General features: G+C 39.6%; 1 protein-coding gene across 4 annotated transcripts in view; it reads left to right on the top strand.

Annotated features, from left to right (window-relative positions):
* G3BP1 (G3BP stress granule assembly factor 1) overlaps window positions 1–8654 on the top strand; it is a 36584-nt gene extending 27930 nt beyond the window's left edge. For all 4 annotated transcript variants that reach the window (XM_047848985.1, XM_047848993.1, XM_047849001.1 and 1 more), the window contains one exon: window positions 1560–8654. In XM_047848985.1, the coding sequence (XP_047704941.1) occupies window positions 1560–1766 (207 nt within the window). In that variant the 3' untranslated portion in view covers window positions 1767–8654. The remainder of the gene's footprint in view (window positions 1–1559) is intronic.
* The last annotated feature ends 10194 nt before the right edge of the window (window positions 8655–18848 follow it).

Raw genomic sequence — 18848 nt, 5'->3', positions numbered from 1 at the left:
TACCTTTTAGACTTTAGTATGGTTTTATTTTCCCCATTGTATGTAGAATATTGCCTGGAACAGTGCATCAGATTCATGTGTGTGAAGTGATTTAATATAGTGTGAATATTAAAACATTACATAAATATTTTAGTGTTAAATATATTTATGAATGTACAAATACAAATTTATGTATTTAATCAGAATTTTAAATATAAATCAACTCAAAGGGGCCTCCCCTCCCCACCCTACCCTTTATGTAGCTTTCCTCATGTGTACTTTCACATCACCCCTTTGTACTTTGGGAGCTTCAAGTGTAGCTTGTCTTTTGCCTCCTTCTTACTGTATTGGCAGACCTCTGCCATACTCGCTTCAGTAATTTTTTATGAGTACAGAAATAGCTTATGTAAGACTGACCATGGTGTTTGACACGCTGTAGTTTAGCCTCATGGTTCAAAGCTTTTACTTGCCTGTCAGGATCCCTTCATTTCCTCCTCCTTCCATTGCTCTTTATGTTGTGACCCATTAAGTTCCTGAACATTCCTGGCCCTTAGTTGGCTGGCCTCTAAAGTGGTGTAATGACAGCCCTTGAAGGGTGGTTGTGAGCATTAAATAAATGTGAGGCATATAGAACACTTCTTATCAGAGTCAGTACTTTTAGGTATTTGTTTAAAAAAAAATGTCACTGGGGTGTCTGGGTGGCTTAGTTTGTTAAACGTTCGACTCTTATAGCTCAGGTCATGATCTCATGGATGGAGAGTTCAAGCCCCATGTTGGGCTCCGTGCTGATAGCGTGGAAGCCTACTTGGGATTCTCCCTCTCTCCTTTTGCCCCTTCCCCATCTCTCCCTCCCTCTCTTTCTCCCTCTGCCCCCCTCTCAAAAATAAGTAAAAAAAAAAAAAAAAGAAAAGAAAAAGTCACTTAGAAAACCAGTGTGTGCCAATGAGGAGCATAAATTGAATTTGTTGAAATCTCGAGTAACCCTTTGTTTTCTACTTCAGATCTATTGGGCTGAAAGCAAGGCCCAAGATTTAGTGTGGATGTATCTTTTTATTCTTCACTAAGGTCCTCTTTATTATCTTCAGTATTGTCCCAAATTTTGTTAAGGTAAATAGCATTTTGTTACAGTTTTATTTAGATGAAATTAATAATGTTTTTGAGATGTATATGTACTTGGCAGAAGTATGTGTAGCCCCATCTTTTCCACATTAGGTGATGATAGGGGTTTATTCTAAGCCTTCAAATCCATGGTGAAGGTAGCAATTTTTTTTTTTTTTTGGCCGTTCTTACTTACATTGTTCTATTTATATAATTCTATGGGAAAATACGTTTTGTTCATAGAATACAATGAGAGTTACTTGCACTGCTGTGTTGTTTAAATTGTCCTTTTTTTGAACCAGTTTGCATGCCTAGCTCCACCTTTCCATGTTATTTAATGATGTGTTCTGAGCTTGAAATAAAAACTGAGAATGTAGCTGATGTGTAAGTTGCTGCTTCTTTATGATAGCTTTGTTGGTTTTATCTTTGGTAGTTGGTATCCCATAAGCACTCTTTAAGTCTGCTCCCCTTTGTTTCTACAGCCCATCATGTTCAGAGGTGAGGTCCGTCTGAATGTGGAAGAGAAGAAGACTCGAGCTGCCCGGGAAGGGGACCGTCGAGATAACCGCCTGCGGGGACCTGGAGGTCCTCGAGGTGGGCTGGGTGGTGGAATGAGAGGCCCGCCCCGTGGAGGCATGGTGCAGAAACCAGGATTTGGAGTGGGAAGGGGAATTGCCCCAAGGCAGTGAATTGCTCTTCGTTGATCTTCACGCAGCAGTACAAATCTTCTAGCTCCTGCAGAATGGTGAATTTCTTATACCAGCGTTTGGTATCCTGGAGTATGACCCTAGTCTATTATAAACTGCTTAAGTTTGTACAATTTTACTTTTTGTGTTAATGATGTGTGCTCCCTCTCCCTCCCTTCCCTCTCCTCACCTTTTAGTCCTTCACTTCCAATTTTGTGGAATGATATTTTAGGAAAAACAGATTTTTAAAGAAGAGAAAAAGACTGAATTTCCTTGCTTTACTTTTGCATATACAGACTGGATTTTTTTTAACAGCCGTTTCCCCAAAGGAATGTGTCTTACCTTATTACTGACATTTGGTATGTTTCATTCATTGGAATATTTCTTATTTTCTATGTGTTTCAAAAGCCTGTGAGAAACACAGGATTTGATAAACATTTTGAAGGCAGGAAAAATCTAAATTGTTTCTTCTTTGAGAGTCATGACTACCTTCTGGTGTGTAGAAATTGCCATTGGAAAAATTGACAGTTTGATTCTTGCTGGTATGGTTAAAAACTGAATAAAAGGTGTTAGTAGAGTTTTTTTTTTTTTCCTTTGGATATGTGATCACAAAACAATTATAAACCTACTGTTTTTATCATTTAAATTTGTGAGATAGGTTTTAAATGTCTAGGATGCAACTAATTTAGATTTCTTTTGAAGTAGGGTCTTTTATGTTTAATTTGTATTTAAAAAAAAAAAAAAACAAACCAAAAAAACGACAAAAAAAGAAACCCCAAAATTCGAAGAACACAAAACCCAGAGCGAAACTGTTGTGCCTTCTATTTATCTTTGATTCCAGCCTTGACAATTGTTTAAAGAAAAATAAAAAAGAAAAAAAAGTCTAGATTTGTTTTACCAGGTGTAGAGTATGTTGGGAATTGAAGAATCCCGCTTTCACCTTGTATGTCTTCTGTTCATTTGTTTTATGCCTTATTCTTAAATTGAGTCTCAAACTGGAATGCCTTTGAGGACAGACATGCTTCTTTAGAGGTCCTTTGACCTAAATAGTCCAGCATTTGTATTTTATTTCGGTATCTATTCAGAATCCTAATCATAGCCCGTAAGAAGGAATATGACTTTAATATTGGACTTTGTGCTTGAGTGTCTGCCAGTTTTTTTCTTAAATCATAGGCATATGGTAAATTTTCTATTTTGTTATGGTTCTCTTTTATTGATGGGCATGCAGTGGGTGTTCCTTGGAAATGGCCAATTTTTATTAAAATATTTCTGGAAGAAAAATTAATCTGGCAATATAGACTAATATTCGTTTTACATAGTATGTTAATTTCTTGAGTGCTGGGTGTGAGGTGGGTGAAGGTTTTGTGTGCACATTTGTGAAGCAAGCCTTTGTGTGATAACTTGTCCTACTAATCTGAAGGGCAACGAGGTTGTCAAATTTAACTTATTTATTTTCTTAACAGTGTTCAATCCTTTGGACTGTTTGAGGACAGTATATGAGTAGGTATAGGAATGTTTGTTTGTTGTTACTGGGAAACTCTAGGTTTGCTGAAGGGTGTAGTCTTAAACTAAAATGAAGTTTGATATTATCGGTCCTCAGTACCTCAAATATTTGAAAATTGGGAACATCTCCTTCACATAAAGAAAATTACATAACTGAGTCACATGACTGTTTTTTGGGTTAGTTTAAATAACTATTTGGTAACCATTTGGGCCAGGCCAGTGATAATTGGAAGACATTCAGCTTGTACTTTTGTAGCTTATATTAAGCCTGTGGTGGAAAGAAAAAAACTTAGCTGGAGATATTTTTGAAAAAAATTTTTAAGTTGTAGTAACTGTAAAGTCATAAATTATGGATAACCTAGAAATCCTTTTTCACAAATAAATGCTAAACCATACATTTCACAATAGGTGTTTTTCCTACTCCATGGTTTAAGGGCACTAACTGGATGCAGTGATTCTCAACTGGGGCTGTTAATACCTCCTAGAGGACATTTGGAAATGGGCGAGATTTGGGGGGGAGGGGAGAAGAGACACCACACACATCTGGCATTTAGTGGGTGGGGCTGACAACGCTAAATGTTCCATAAAAATGAAGCAACCCCCCATTGAGATCATGGATATTCCTCATTCCCTATAATGCATGGAGGATGGAGGGTGGGGTGGATGAGGGCAACTTGAAGATTCCTTCATTTGAAAACTAGCCTTAGATGAATTAAATGAATTATGAAACAGATCTCTTTCAGGAATTACATCTGCAGGTAATTAATAATCTCACTTTTCCTTTACCCATGTGTGGGTTTAAAGAAACATTTGGACAGGTAGTAATATGCTAGGTGCTTTTTGTAACTTGTTGCATAAGCTTAGGAAGAGAAGGGTTGCTTTAGTAATTTCAAGTCCTCAGAATTGGGATGATTGTGGCGTTTTAAATAGCATTGGACTTTATGTATCAGATTTAGGATCATGGTTAACACTATGAAGAATCCCAATATCATTGTTTACATTATTGCCAATAGAATAAGCACGATACCCTAGATACACATATATTCCCACAGGTAGAAAGTGAAACTAGGTTAGGGCAAGATTGTCTCTAGGCAAGCACCAACTCGTCAAATTTAAGCTTTTCGGGTTTTAAAGTACTTTTCTCATCTGTAAGAATGCCCCAATGTACAGTTCTTTTCTATTGAGCTTTAAACCCTTTACCCATGAGTATTTTAGCTAAGTAAGATTAGTTTGGGTCAGTGAGTCTTAGTCTTGTAAGACCTTTTGAAAGCAAGCACATCTTGGGCCTTACAAAAGTACATTGTTTTCTTTTGCTCTTGTATTCCTGTGTTGTCAACTTTGTGAGCTTTTGCTGGGAGCAGTGAAATAGAGAACCCAAAAATCATTGTTTGGCTTTGGATGGGTAGGTTACTTACCGCAGTATTAGTCGAAGTGCACTTTAGTTTCTGATTAGAAAACTAATTTTCACAATTACCCTGTGGATTAGGTGCTATTTTTCCCAAAGTAATAGATGAAGAAGAAATCGCGTAGAGCAGTTAAATGACTAGGCCTCTAAGTCATCCAAGTAGCAGGAAGCAGCTTGGCCTCCAAAACTGATGCTTTTTCTCTAGAACCCTAAGGCCTACCTATTTTACATTTGAGTGACATATTAAATAAGACATGACCATAATAAGTTACCACAGTACAGAGACCTGAGTCTGTAAAACATTCAGAGAAAGGTTAGCATTACTCTTCTCCATTTCCTTTAAGGTAAACAAGATAAGGAAACATTGATTTTGTAGAGCTACTTTGGTTTATAGACTGTGGTAACAATAATCATGATTTGTTCTTGGGTTATTTTCTCACCTGAATTTTTGGTACATGTAGTATAACCTTGAACCTACATGTGGAAGGTAACAATAATTTTGTAGTACCTTAATCCAGGTGGGTTTATAGCAGTTGTGTTTTGTGCTTGTAACTGCCATCCTCGGATACTTTTCTTCATCCTTTTATTTGAAAATCCTTGTAGAGTTTAATAATTTAGTGGGAAAACGTGGCACTTTATAGAAAGCAATTTGTTAGAATCTATATGGTTGCATTTGTCAAATCTACTGATCTAAAGATAACTTTATATTGAAGTTTTATTTTTGTGCTACTTAAGAGAAATCTCTGCAGGAACTGCGTACAGAGAAGACCTTTGGTTCAGTAGTTATGAACCTTTTAAAAAAAGCAACTTCAACTTTTCTTCGAATATGAGGTTGTAGTGAACTGCCTAATATGCCACGGATGGGCAGTGGACAGTTAGAGATAGTCTTCCACAAATGTTTTAGAAACCCTAATGTTTTTAGAGTTTTAGAAACTTAGCAACATTTTGCGTGGGAAGTTGCTGATCAAGTAATGGCCATGTGGCACTAGATAAGTAAGGATTTATGGTTTTAAGATAGTAATATGTTTTAGGATTTGTACTGTGATACTGAGGTTCTGGGGACCATAGGTGGGCTTGTGAACTCTTACGAGACTATGTTAAAGGAGAAATGGTAGCACATGTGAGCTGAAACTTATTTACTTCTTAGTGGTTATGTAGCTATTTCAGGATAATGCTGAAATTCATGTGCTTTGCTAATGCTTTCATGAAACGGTCTCATAATGACCTGAATAAAAAGTGAGAAGTTGGTTAGTAGTGGTCTAAAAAAGTCCATAACCAGCTTTGGTTTGATTATACTTCTGTCTTGGCTTAGAATTAAAGTTGTTCACTTTTTGATTATATGACTTGTTTTGAAAACTTCGGACGGTCTCTGCTTCTCCAGTTTCCTCTTGAACCCGGTAGCTTTTGTTAGCTCTCTACGAGAGGAAAATAGTATTGGAAATCAATTTCATGGTTACTTCCATAGACCACGTGACCTGGCCAGTTACAGAAATCCATATGAGTACCTTGGAATGTGGCCAGTGTCACAGATTCATAAGGGACTTGCAGTCATCCAGTGTGTCTTTGTCTTTTAAAAAAGCAAATGTTTACCAAAAATTCACTATTGAATTACTTTAACGAGTATTTACTTTTTAGAAACCTGCTTATGGGAAGTTTGCATACATTTCTGGTCGTAAGTTAGAGATGATTATATCTTGTTTAATCTGGATATAAACACTTTCAACTATATGATGTAATTAACTACTTTGGTTACTGATTTTCTCCCCAAGCTTTGATGTCACCTGTTTGAGTTTGGATTTGGTTTAAATTCTTAGATAGTTTTAGGAAATTTTTATGATATCTTATCCCTGATTTTGCCCTTTTAAATGAAAGTCGTTATACCAAAAAGCTGGCATACGGAAGTAGCGGAGAAGAACAGGTCTTCCTTTCTCTAAAGATTCAGTGTATGCTTAAGTAGATTATGTAGAACACATCATGTTGAAAATAAATTCATGTAGTTAGATGTTAGTTTATGGAGAATGGGTGGAGGTAGAAGTTAGCTGGTGGGATAAGGATCATTGTGATTTGTACGAAAAAATCATAATTTTAAGTGAGACACATCAGAATATTTAAAGTGTTTCTTCCCATTCTGATTATTGCCATAAGAGACAGGAGAGACTCCTAGAATTCTCTGAATCATAGAATGTTAGTGCTGGAAAGGACTAAAGTTTGTACAACCTCTTCATTCTTCAAAAGCTAAATGGCTCAGAGAAGAGATTATCAGCGCAGAGTCCTACATTGGCTTGTAGAAGTAACATGGATCACCTTGAGGGTCACCACTCTGCCCTAGGTTCACTGAAGGAAGCCAGAGCTGTTAAAGGTCAGGATGTGGGGAGAAAAGGGAAGGAGCCACATTTTATATGCATACTCGGTTGCTTCTGTAGCTCAGTTTTCATACCCACTTGTTCTCAGTTTTCTTCGAACTGTCTTAATGCCCACTTCTACCAGGGCCTGTTGTCTAAGGACATTATTACCTTGTGCTCCCCTCAGGGATGGGTTTACTACTAGCTGTCAGAAAGCTATTGGGTATCCTAATGTTAATAGCTGAAACTCAGCTGTAATTTTCTCCTGAATCCTTCGGCAGTTTGCGTTCTGTACATTGTGGTGCTTTTCCCACCTTGTAATGTTATAACTGTAAGCTCCTAAGGGGCAGCAATTTGGTCTTAGGCATGTACCCTGTTCAGTGCCTGGCAACGCCACGTACCTGTCAGGGTCCTAATCTTCCTTTGCGGTGATTTCTCCCATTCTTCATGGAGGTGATGCGCCAGCCGTGCTAAACTACTTACGGTTTTTCTAATAAGCCTGGCATTGCTGATTTTCGTGGCTTCAAGTGCCTTCTTTCTTCCCTGAAGATAGATATGTATCCACATCCCCCTGTCCCCAAAGCTCTTGCCATCGAAATTGCTTTTTTCAAAACCCAGTTCAAGACCATTTTCCTTTTCCCTAAGAGAAAAGATTTGCAACAGGAGTGAGGAACCCCTTTTTTGGGGTCTAGTTTGGCCAGAATTTGAAGTGGGGAGCAAATTCATTCTCATCTCCTTCCCTCCTACGTCGTCCTTCCTGTGTGAGATTCTGTCCCAACCTTCATTTTTAAAAATGTGTGTTCATAGAGCACTTTTAACCTTTCTCCTTGCTCATATAACTTACCCTTCAACCTGCAATTAGAATGACCTGTATGAGTTTTACTACCATTAGCTCCTCCTTTACTAGACCATAAGCTCCTCGAGGACAAGGACTGGTTCATTATCCCTGTATTTCACCAGAAGGTACAGTGACCTCCATGAAAAGAGTCCTTAAAAGAGGACTCACTGAGTTGAATAAATTAATGTATTTGTTGTTTTTATTCTCACAAGTAAGGACATGCCTAGAGATAGGACTTAAATTTTTAGGCACTATCACAATTCATAGTGGAGGGGATTGTTGGGAAATTTTGAGGGGTGGGCACAGGAGGGAGGAAGTCACTGGGGACACTCAGAGGTACTTCCACCCTTGGTCTGGGTGATTAGCCATTTCTTTCTGATTGTGCCCAGTATATCCCACTTTGTTCCTATGCAGAAGAATTTTATGTGCCAACTTTCTTTTCCCAGACCTAGTCCATTGTTCTCTCTGTGTCCTCACCCATGCCAAAAGTCTAAGTCCTCTGCTTTTTTTTTTCTTATTCTAGCTAAGTCCTGTCAGTGCTACCTCAAGGCTTTCACACCTCTTTCCTCCTCACTTAGATGATTTCAGTGGCATCTCAGCTTCCTTTACCTGTTCTTACCCCCAGCCTACCTTATACACAATATTAGATTCATCTTACTGAAACGTAGCTCTGACCATGTATCCCATGGATGTGTTCTGTCTCCCCTACTAGACTGTAAGCTCCTTACGGGCAGGGTCTGTGTTGGAGTCATCTTTGTATCTCCCGTAGTACCTATCAATAAATGTTTCTTGAATGAACAACACACAGCCTTGTCTTAGTGAAATGATGTTTTCTAGATTATATGTAGGTTCCTCTCTGGGATAATCACAGTACTTCAAAAGTTTTTTCACAGATAAAGTTGGTTAAATAGTGACAACTATGAGTTGACCACAGAGAAAATTTCAGAAAACTTTAATTTTTTTCCATTGGAATCAGCGTGGATATGTGTATATGGATGGTTCAATAAATATATTTTTATATACATGTATCACAGAAATTTTACATTACATCTTCAAACTGCAGAAATAGATTTTTTTATAAGCCAAAAAATAACTGCCATAACTTTTATGATTCCATGCAAAAAAGGGCGAAGAGTAAGGGGCAAAAGGGAATTGGTTGTTTCAGGTTAAGAGTCCAGTAAGAAGTAAAAATGTTACATTAAGGAAGCGATTGCTTAACACGCTGCTTAAGGTGGTAGCCAGACAAATCCTTAACTGCAGCATTAAGGCCATACCAAGTTTATACATATATACAAAGAAATTTCCATATAAAAGACATACTATCACATTTTCTTCTGGGAAAGGATGAGGAGCTTTGTGAGTAATTCTGACCCAATTTTCCAGGCCAATTAATTGTTTAAGATGCCCCCAGGCTCCTGAAATCTCTTCTACTTTGGCTGTCAGTTGCTTTTATGTGGGCTTGTGACTTTTGTAGTCTTACGTGGAAGTATGAATCATCTTGAACCTCTTCCATTATGGGTGATGAAGCACTTTGTAGCTTAACTAACTCACACTGCCCAGCCCAGCATATTTTACATCTCCCAAAAGTATTGGAATCACAGTCAGAATTGTAAATTGTAGTCGTCTTACCTGTATCAGACTCCACAGCCAGTGTTGGCATTGTGACCTGAAGAAATACACGGTGCCTGTCTGTTCTTTGGGGTTAAAATAACTTTGAGTAGTTAAAGTGTAATGAACCAAATTTTGAGGTGTCAAGGTAACATACCCTGGACCTGTTGCAAGTTAACGCTTTTATCCCCTGTATGTCGTGACATCCATAAGTCGGTAGCTACCTTTTTGAAAAAAAAAAAAAAAAAAAAAAAAGAAAAAAAAAGAAATGCAAAATCACTTGCAGGAGAATAACATGGGGTTTGCTCTTCTGTCTAAACATCAAATCAGGCAACTTTTAAGACAAAGGGTACATCTGTTGTGCAAATATCTTAAGTGCATGAAATGGGGAAAATATAAGGGCAAGTCCTTTGGAGATGACTTCCAGTTAGGCAGAAGTCCTTCGCTTTGGCAAGGTTGGGGTGAGACTGGAGAGTGCGCACTCTGGTTCTATTGGCAGAAACTGGCCCACCTTGGTGGATGAATCTTGAGTTAAAGTTACTAAGTCTAAGATAAATTATGTCAATAAAATATGCTTTTACCTAGTGACTGAGCCTTTATTTGATAATAAGTCCTGTGGAATGTTTTCAATCAATCTAACACTGCTTTTTCATTAATGTTGACGTAGCTGTGAATTGAAAATCCCTAGTGGTCCTGTTTGTCCCCGTTTCTCTGTAGACCATTTTCCAACTATGGCTCCAGCATGTTTACAACAATTATGGCTGCAAGGTAATTGGGTCTCCTCCCATGGGTTCCCTGGGCCAGTCGAGTTTGAGGTGTCTGGAAATGGCTTGTCTTGGGAGAAGACCAAAGAATTGTGATTTGGAAGCACTGGATGGAGTATGTTTGCACACTTAGAAAGTAAGCCCTCACTGTCCTTCCCAATCATGCCTCAACCGCTCTTGACTGAAAATGCTAGCAATTTCCAACTGATACTTTGCATCAGTTTAGACAAAGTGATTTTAGCCAACTGGTCAGTTATGATGCCGACCTACACACTGAGACATGGACATCCTTTGTCACTCTTACCTAGAGGGCTTAAAAGTATTAAGCATCTTGTCTTGGTCACTTTGTGGTTCATTTTGTACATTTCAGGTCTAATTACAGCAGTTGAAGACCTGTATCGTGTCCAGTTTTTCAAACTTACTTGGAGGCTGCTGAGGTACCTGGTGTATTTGTCTTGAAAGTAGAACTTGGCTGTTTAGCTTTTTTTTTTTTTTTCTTCAGGTAGGCATTTTATCTGTATTCAATAGACTAATTAAGCAAGATGCACCCATTGGGGTTTAATTCACTCATCTCACTTTAACTACCATTAGTGCTGAGAATAATGGATTAAGTATTGGAAGGTTGAACCGTGAAAGTATGAAATAATATGAATTTTAAATGTTCTGAGATTAATTGTGGGAACATCAATGTTTCAGCTTTTTACATACCATTCAGGCATGTTGAGCATGGTACACTTTTAAATGAGGTAGAAATACACCTAATGTGGAAAAAATTTAGTTTAGCAAACTACTTACTTGATGGTAATACTTTTGAAGACTTAGAGGGTAGTCTTTGATTTACTAGGGTAGGTTATACTAATCTATTTGCCCACAATATTTTTTCTAATGAATTTGCCTAAGAAAAATTGTTCTGAAAAAAAAATCCCACAAACTATTCTTTTTGCATACTTCCCGTAGCAATGACTTGATTAAAAACCAGTTACTTTTTTTTTTTTTCTTTCTGTTCATATTTGACTTTCCCCACCTCTATACCCTTTTTTCTTTATGGACATGATCTCATGGTTTGAATAGAGAAGTGCTCTCCAGGTTAGAAGCCATTTCAGGTGCAGCTGAGAATAAAAAGGATACGCTAGACTATATTTTCCTTCTAGGTCAGCTCTGTTTAATATTTCAGACCAACATAAAGGTTATAATATTTGGACCACAAGCACTCCTTTAGAAATATCTGCACTGGATTAAGTAACTTTTTCAGAATCACTGTAGAATAGTGAGCTCATTGTAGAACCATGACTTTACTATACCTTTGTTATCCCCCTTCTAGTGCCTACCCAGCACAACTAAATGCTTAATACTTGTTGGGTTGAATTGATGCCCTTGAAGATGTGAATTTCTAGTGGGTACAATAACTGCTTCTGAGATGGAGGAAAAGGTAAGTTCTCCCGAAATAAATACAGGAAAATCTGACTCAGGCTGGAAATGTCAGCTAATGGAAAGGAGACAGAATGAGCTGTTCTGCCCATGAAGGAATGAATACCTTATTGATTGGTCTTTGAGAATTGCCATACTCAAGAGTCCCGATCCCTTATTCTATATTTAAGGTGGTTATGATATGCTCCAAATCATCTTTCCAAACATGTCTCCATTCATTACACTTCAGCCAAACAGATAATCGCTATACCTCATATATGCCCTTTGGTTTTTACCTCCATATTTTTACTCATGTTGTTCCTTTTGCTGGAAGACTCTCCCCATCCGTCAAAATTTCATCTTTAAGGTACCACTGTTCAAATGGCCTGTAAGCCTGGAAACATTTTATGGTTTATTCTCTGCCTGCTCTGCGGCACCCTCCTTTCTCCGTTAACATATTTTCTGCATTCCACATTAGTGATTATTTTGGCACTTGTAGCATCCCCTCCTATATTGTAAGAAAAGGGGCCGTAGTTCATTCTGATGCCCTGCTTTCAAAGTACACTGCCCTTGCCATAATAGATTTAATAAACAGGTGGATGGATGACAGGCAAATGCAAGGGAGGTTAAAAACAAAGCTGATAGAAAAGTGAAAGAGTGTACATTTCCTAGTCCTGACTGACAATTTTTGAGACCTGTTCCCTGACCTTCCATGTGTAACTCAAACTTTGAAAGGCTGAACTGCTTCCTCCAGGCTGGGACATTGCAAAAAATCATCTAAAGGCAAGTCTGTTGCAGTTGACCTGGACACCCGCTGAATCTGACTTGATGTCACTAGGGTCCATTCAGAATGTTCCTATCCTCACCAGCATTCAGAGCTGCACAGAGGGAGCTGTCCTAGTCCGCAGAGCACTAAGACATTCCTGGCATCACTGCCCTATAGCTCATGGTTCTGTTATGCCAAAGCCCGAGCTTCTAGATACAACTGAAGAGATGTGGATGACGCAAGTGCAACCTAGGAAATGTAAGCAGAGGCCTTGTCTCATGAACTGGTCTGGCTAATTCCTACACATCACCCAGGGGATTCTTAAGTCAGGAACAAAAGGACTTGGAGACAAGCTGTGGCTTCTAAGAGTACTTTGTGTGTGGGGGGGCGGGGGGGGGTAGGGGGGCAGGGGGCAGGGTATGTTCATGCATTTCCCTGTAATTCCATTGTCACACTTTATTTCCAGAGCCTGGATGGGGGTAAAGGACCATTAGGAGGCCCTCCTTGACTGGGACATTGGTCAGCCTGCCATTTTTAATACATTTGTTACAATGGTATCTCATATGGAGAGATGCTCCCACTTTGCCTGAACACCTGCCTGGAGGAAATGGTTACCTGTGTTAACCCTTTGAAAGGTGGATGAGACCACAATTACATAAATCCAGTTAGTAAACTGCTGTGGAAAATATTCTTTTGCTTTAGAGTCTGAGCTCAAATGTTCTGTTCTCCAGGAGACCTTGGATTGTCCCTGTGAGGTACCATTTCTCTGAATTCTGTCTCTGCCTCCTTTGTCACCATATCATCCTTTGAAAATTATGTATTCATATCCATATCACATCTCACTGCTCTGAATTGTAAGTTCTGTAGTTAGGGATGGTGTTTACCTTTCGTTCCTATGCCTTGGCAATGTTTGTAGTAGGCTCTTAGTTGAGTGAATATTTTAGAGGGATTCTAGACTTAGGAAAGACTTCCAGAATAAGTCTAGTCCTTAACTCTCGATGCTGGCCAAATCCAGGCCATTCCAGCACACAAGTGGTCTCTCATGCAGGACTACAAACGAGGGTGTTTTCACTCTCTTCCAAATGTCATATATTCCCACCCTGCCTTGTTGCTTACTCATTTTATTCTATTCCACAATGCTATACCCAGAAAATGGTACCATATCAAGTCTAAATCCCTCATATGCCCCAAACTGGATTGATTAGTAGACTCTCAACCTCTTAAGGTGGGCTGATAGATTTATATTGTTTCTACCCAAGTTCTGAAAAGAAGGTGGCCAAGGATTGTCTGGTTGGTTCTTAATCAAGATGTTTGATTTCTAGCCTAGTAAAGGTAGTATTCCTTGGCATTCAACACGTTACAGGAGCTTAAATTTTTGTGTAGTAGAATGTTACCAAAGTAAAAGGGTCCATACTTCTTTAGCAGCAGTTATAAGATTCATTTAAGTTAAAATGAACTAATAAACACCTGTATACTTTTTTTTTTTTTAATGACAAAGTAAGTTACCACATCAATGTCTTGATTTTATATTCAATAATTTGGGAAGATAGAGTGTTTTATGGGGAGGGGGGGTGGGGACTAGGGTCATCAATAAGGCAAAATAATTTCTTGAAGGTCAAAAACAGGTAAGTGGAAGAGGTAAACACATAATGCCTGTTTCCAAAACTTAGCTTCCTGTTGTCTATAGAATCAGGTCCAAACTTTGGCAAGACTTTGACTTGGGCTAATATGATAAACTTTCCAAGCCTCGGTTTCCTCATGTACAAATTGAGAAGATCAGGGCCATCGTTGAAACTAGATCATGTAATTTAAAGAGACTGACCTAGGGTAGGTGCTCACTGGCAGTATTGGAATTTGCAGGGTTCATTCACAATCTTACTAGTTTACATGAGTGACAGCTATTTGCAGAGCTATGGTGTGCTTTCTATTTAGGTAATATTCAAATGATACTTGGACAAAAGGGATGCAGATTCTTGATAAGTGAGATCAGCACTAGAGTGTAGGTCCCTTCAGTGGGTGTATAAGCTAGAGGAAGCACAGAGGGGCCAGTCCGGAAGGGTCATAGGCTGCTCTGTTAGGGCAGGTGGATTTGGCCTTTTGGGAGCCAGCTTCAATTCTAAAAGGAAGCTCTTGGCTGCCCTCTTCTGGCAAAGAGGAAGAAATAGGAATTTGGGAGAGACGGAGATAGTGTGACAGTGCTTTACATTGTTTACAGTGGGGGTGGAGTTAATAATATGTACTGTCTCATTTTATCTAGAAGATGGATGTGTGAGGGGGGCATTATTGTCTCCAAATACATAAAGGAGCTGAGGGTCAGAGAGAGAATGGTCTTGCTCAAGATCAGGTGCCTGTGGTAGTTGCATCTCAGCCTTCTTGGAAGCGAGTACCCTTTTCCCTGCACTAGAAAACCACAAATGGGTATAGAGAGGAAAACTGAGAGGGTAAAGTGAAGAGTGGGAAATTCAGTACTCCTGTTGTACAGATAGGAAAACTGAGGGTTGGAGGGGAAAACATGTAAGAATTTTATAGGGACTATATATTAACCACCTAGACTATACAATTACCATTTCCCTGTATTTGTGCTATCACACTTTCATTTTAGAGGTCTTTTAAAATCTCTTATTTGAGTCTTTCAGGGGCAAAGAAGGAAGTGGCTATATGGTGATGGGGGCCAAGGGTAGGAAGTTATTGGGTTACCATATGGTTTCTATTTTATTATGGGAAATCTAAAATTATCTTTTTTAAAAAGCCTGTTAACTCTTAACCTTGGGAACAAGGAAAACGTTTCAGTCTGCAATATTCCCATTAATTCCAGGGCCAGATGAAGACAGAGTAGAGATCATTTGTTATAATGTCAACCTATAAATGTTTCGAAGTGATTCCACTGATAGAAAGCATAAATATGTCCTTGCTGGGAAAGATAGGGGCAGTGTTTTCTGATTATAAGCAGTGTTTGTTGGAGCTATGGGAGTGTGGAAGCAATTTCAGAAACATCATTGCCAGGGTGAGGTTTTGTTTGGCGGGGGGGAGTGGGGGGGTGGGGGGAGGATGTGCAGTGAGCTCGCCCAACTTCAGCCACACCTGCTGTAAGATTTTTTATTTTTTTGTTAGGGTAGCCTAGCTAATGGTATGAATTTAGATGAATGTCTCTAGTGGCCTGGAACAATCCCATTTTTTTCTGCCTGTAACTGCAGCTAGCATGATGTACAAATGGGAAAATATTCTTAAATCTTGCTGGAAGTTTCTCGTTATGATTAAATTGTGTGTGCGGGGAACAGGCTGAGAGGGGACTTGGAGTCATTGCAGTATTTCCCTTGGGGTATTTCACGAGTTCTGCTCTGATTGTGTTTCTCTTTGATTCTTCCAGAGGCTCTGGTGGACAGAGCTCACCTGCCATGGGAAATGGGTTACAGCCTTCATAGGACACACATGCTAAAATACCAGAGTAGAATGTTGTCCTGGCATTTGATGGGATTCTCCGGTGAGAAGCCAGTCTTAGAGGCAAGTCCATCAGTGCCGTGAAATACCTTCACTTTCGTGGCAAACAACAACAACCACCACAACGAGCCACCAAAATACTAAGATTGCAACCTCCTTAAGGGCCAAGACTCTCCTCTTTCTTAACCTCTCCCCACCTGTCCACCAAAAGGCCTGGGATGGGATTCCAAGCCTGACCGAAAAGGGGGGAATAATGAAATCTTCTCTAACACATGGTATACCCTTTCTTCTTTTCTTTAACCCATGAAAGTATCCAGGGTTTGCCTTTGAGCAATCTCCTTCAACTCCCTCTTTTTACAGGGTAGTGAGCAGGCCTAGAAAGATGAAGTAGCTTACCTGCAGTTTCCATGGTGAGCCTGAGGTGATGCCAGAACAAGGACCCACTTCCTACCGGCCTCTGTCCGCCTCAGAAGGCAGGTGTGTTTAAAGAGGGTACAGGGTTTCTGAAGTTGCTTAAGAAAACAGTGGAATCTGAAGAAAGGCAAGCCAGACACAAGGCAACGCAGGGAAGCGTGGAGCAGGGGAAGTGTGGGAACGGGAGACCCACTGTGTTTGCATCCATGTGCGTCCAGCAAATGTCTTTCCTCCCCACATCAGTTACCTGGTGCTGCTCTGTAGCCAGTTAATGGCCTTATGTAGAACATAATTTTCATCACTGGGTATATTTTTGGCTCGCCATTCTCTAGACTCTGACTTCTCGACCCAATGTTCCAATGGAAATTTTCCAGAGCAGTGAAATTTCAAAACGCACAGGGAAGAGGAAGAATAGAAATCGCAGCCTTAAAACAAAGGAGACAGGAGCTGCTACGTCCATTCTAGTCCTCCCCACCCCCCACCCCCTCGGAAATAAACCAGCATCTTCTAGAAGAGTTTGGTTTCACCAAATGAGAGGCACAGATGATGAAGCAGAGGAGATGCTGACAGGGAGGCTGTGGGAGGAGGCAGAGAGAGAGTGCGAGAGGGAGAAGTAATGGTCTGGATGCTAACTGAAGAAGCCTTAATGATCCTAGAAATTATTGGGCAATAATATCTACTTCGGAACTCATTTTGCTTTTCTAAAGAATGATAAAGCACCTTAATTATTGCTTTAAATAACCACACAGCTCCATCAAAACAGCATGTAATAGCACCCACGTATGAACAAACCTGTCTTCTGCCGTTGCTGTCTTTACAGCTTGAGAAATCCCAAAGGAAGCAACGGGATAATAATTTGGTAGTGGCATCATCTAGTCTGGGCCCCCAAGACTCTAGATTACTTAGGTGGGGACGGCAGCATTTCAGGATTTTTCCAAGTTCTTTATTTGAATTTCAACCTATCTAACGATATTCCTTATTCATTGGGATTTCAGGATACTGTGAAACCAAAGCCTTTCCAACGTGTACTGTTCCTACACAGATACAAGTCGTTGGGCAAGCCAGCTCAAACAAAACAAGGCACGTTTCTTTTAATCCTTCCTTTGGTCAGCGTGAGGTCCTATTTCTGGCTTTGTAGAGCTACAGGAAAACAGAAGGGTTCTCAATTCAAATTTCTGAAGCTGGTTTCTCAGAGAAAGGGCTTAGTGGAGGAAAAAAAGATAAATTATATTTTAAGAACATGGTTTCTACTTGCTTGTTTATAGTAAGCCTGTTTTGGTGTCATCGGTTCCTGAATTAAGGATGCTTTATCTTGGAGGGTAGAGGGCCATTCAGCCTTCCTCAGCAGATCTTACCAGCCCCTCAATGCAAGCTTTCTAGTCAATCTGGGAAGCCTAGCCTGTAGAGAAAACCCCATCTTGCCCTCCTCTTCAGAGTTGGGGCAGAGGGCAGGCAGAATGTGCAGAAGGTGCTTGTTTTTGAATAAACCCGATAGCTTCCAGAGTGGTATTCATTGTCCCCGGGCCAGGATTCCAGCCAGAATGGGGACAAGTAGACCTCAGCTCTCGACCCCAGTCCTCCAGCTGACACAAATGGTACCACCACCAAGCCCTTTGCCTACGAGCTTCTTCTACCAAGGAGGCAGTTGCTGCAGACAGAAGGATGGCTCCCTTCAATTTCAGTGTGTTGCAATTAACTAAGGAATGTAATTTTCACAAAAGACTGATTTATCAGTGATGGTAACAGCTTAGCTGGGACACTAATCTGCTCTGCAATCTAATATCATGGAGGCTCACAAAACACAATCTCTTTTTAATGATGCCCATAAAAATGTGTACTTTGAAGAAAGTAACCAACTCCTGTCATATTCATTTGTTTTCTCCCTAGTATGAAAACATAGTCTATGAAAAATATTGATAGGCTTCTTAGAGGGATACATTTCTTATTTATTGACAGTTTAGAAGAAGAAATAATCTGGATTAAATGACTGTCTTTTCTCTCTCTCTCTCTCTCTCACACACACACACACACACACACACCCTACCACATCTTTATATTCACTCCTGTCCTTGGGTTACTCTCTATAGCCTTAGCCCAGCACGGACTCTTGAAAGTTTGAAAAGACCAGAGGTTGGCAGAGATGAGCCATTTCTTTTGGCTGCTCTTGAAACTAATCAAGGTAAGTTGTAGACTAAGGTGAGAAGTTATTGGCATTATTATCTGCTTAATTGATATTTCTCAAATTGGATTCCTAGGAATAGCTGCAGTTTTGGAGGTGCGGGAAATCACCATCCGCTCTATGCCCTGTCTAGTTCTACCTCCATGCATAAATACTGGTCTAACCATGTAGAGGTTGGAAGACCAGTAAGCCACCCATTATACCTTAGTCAGTTTTCCCCCTACCATAGCATTTGGTGTATGTAGTCCCAAGGTATGATATCCTCTGTGTACAGACTGAAGAGGAAATTGAGAAAGTATTGTCCTATTTCTTGGAGCCACGTACAAAACGTTTTTGGCCTAAATTATCTAGTTTGATTTTTTTATAATGATAAAATCCATGTAGTTTATTGCTAAATCCTCACTACATTATACATTAATGA

The sequence above is a fragment of the Prionailurus viverrinus genome, chromosome A1, assembly GCF_022837055.1.
Source record: "Prionailurus viverrinus isolate Anna chromosome A1, UM_Priviv_1.0, whole genome shotgun sequence".
Taxonomy (NCBI): domain Eukaryota; kingdom Metazoa; phylum Chordata; class Mammalia; order Carnivora; family Felidae; genus Prionailurus; species Prionailurus viverrinus.
This window is presented reverse-complemented; position numbering and strand designations above follow the sequence as displayed.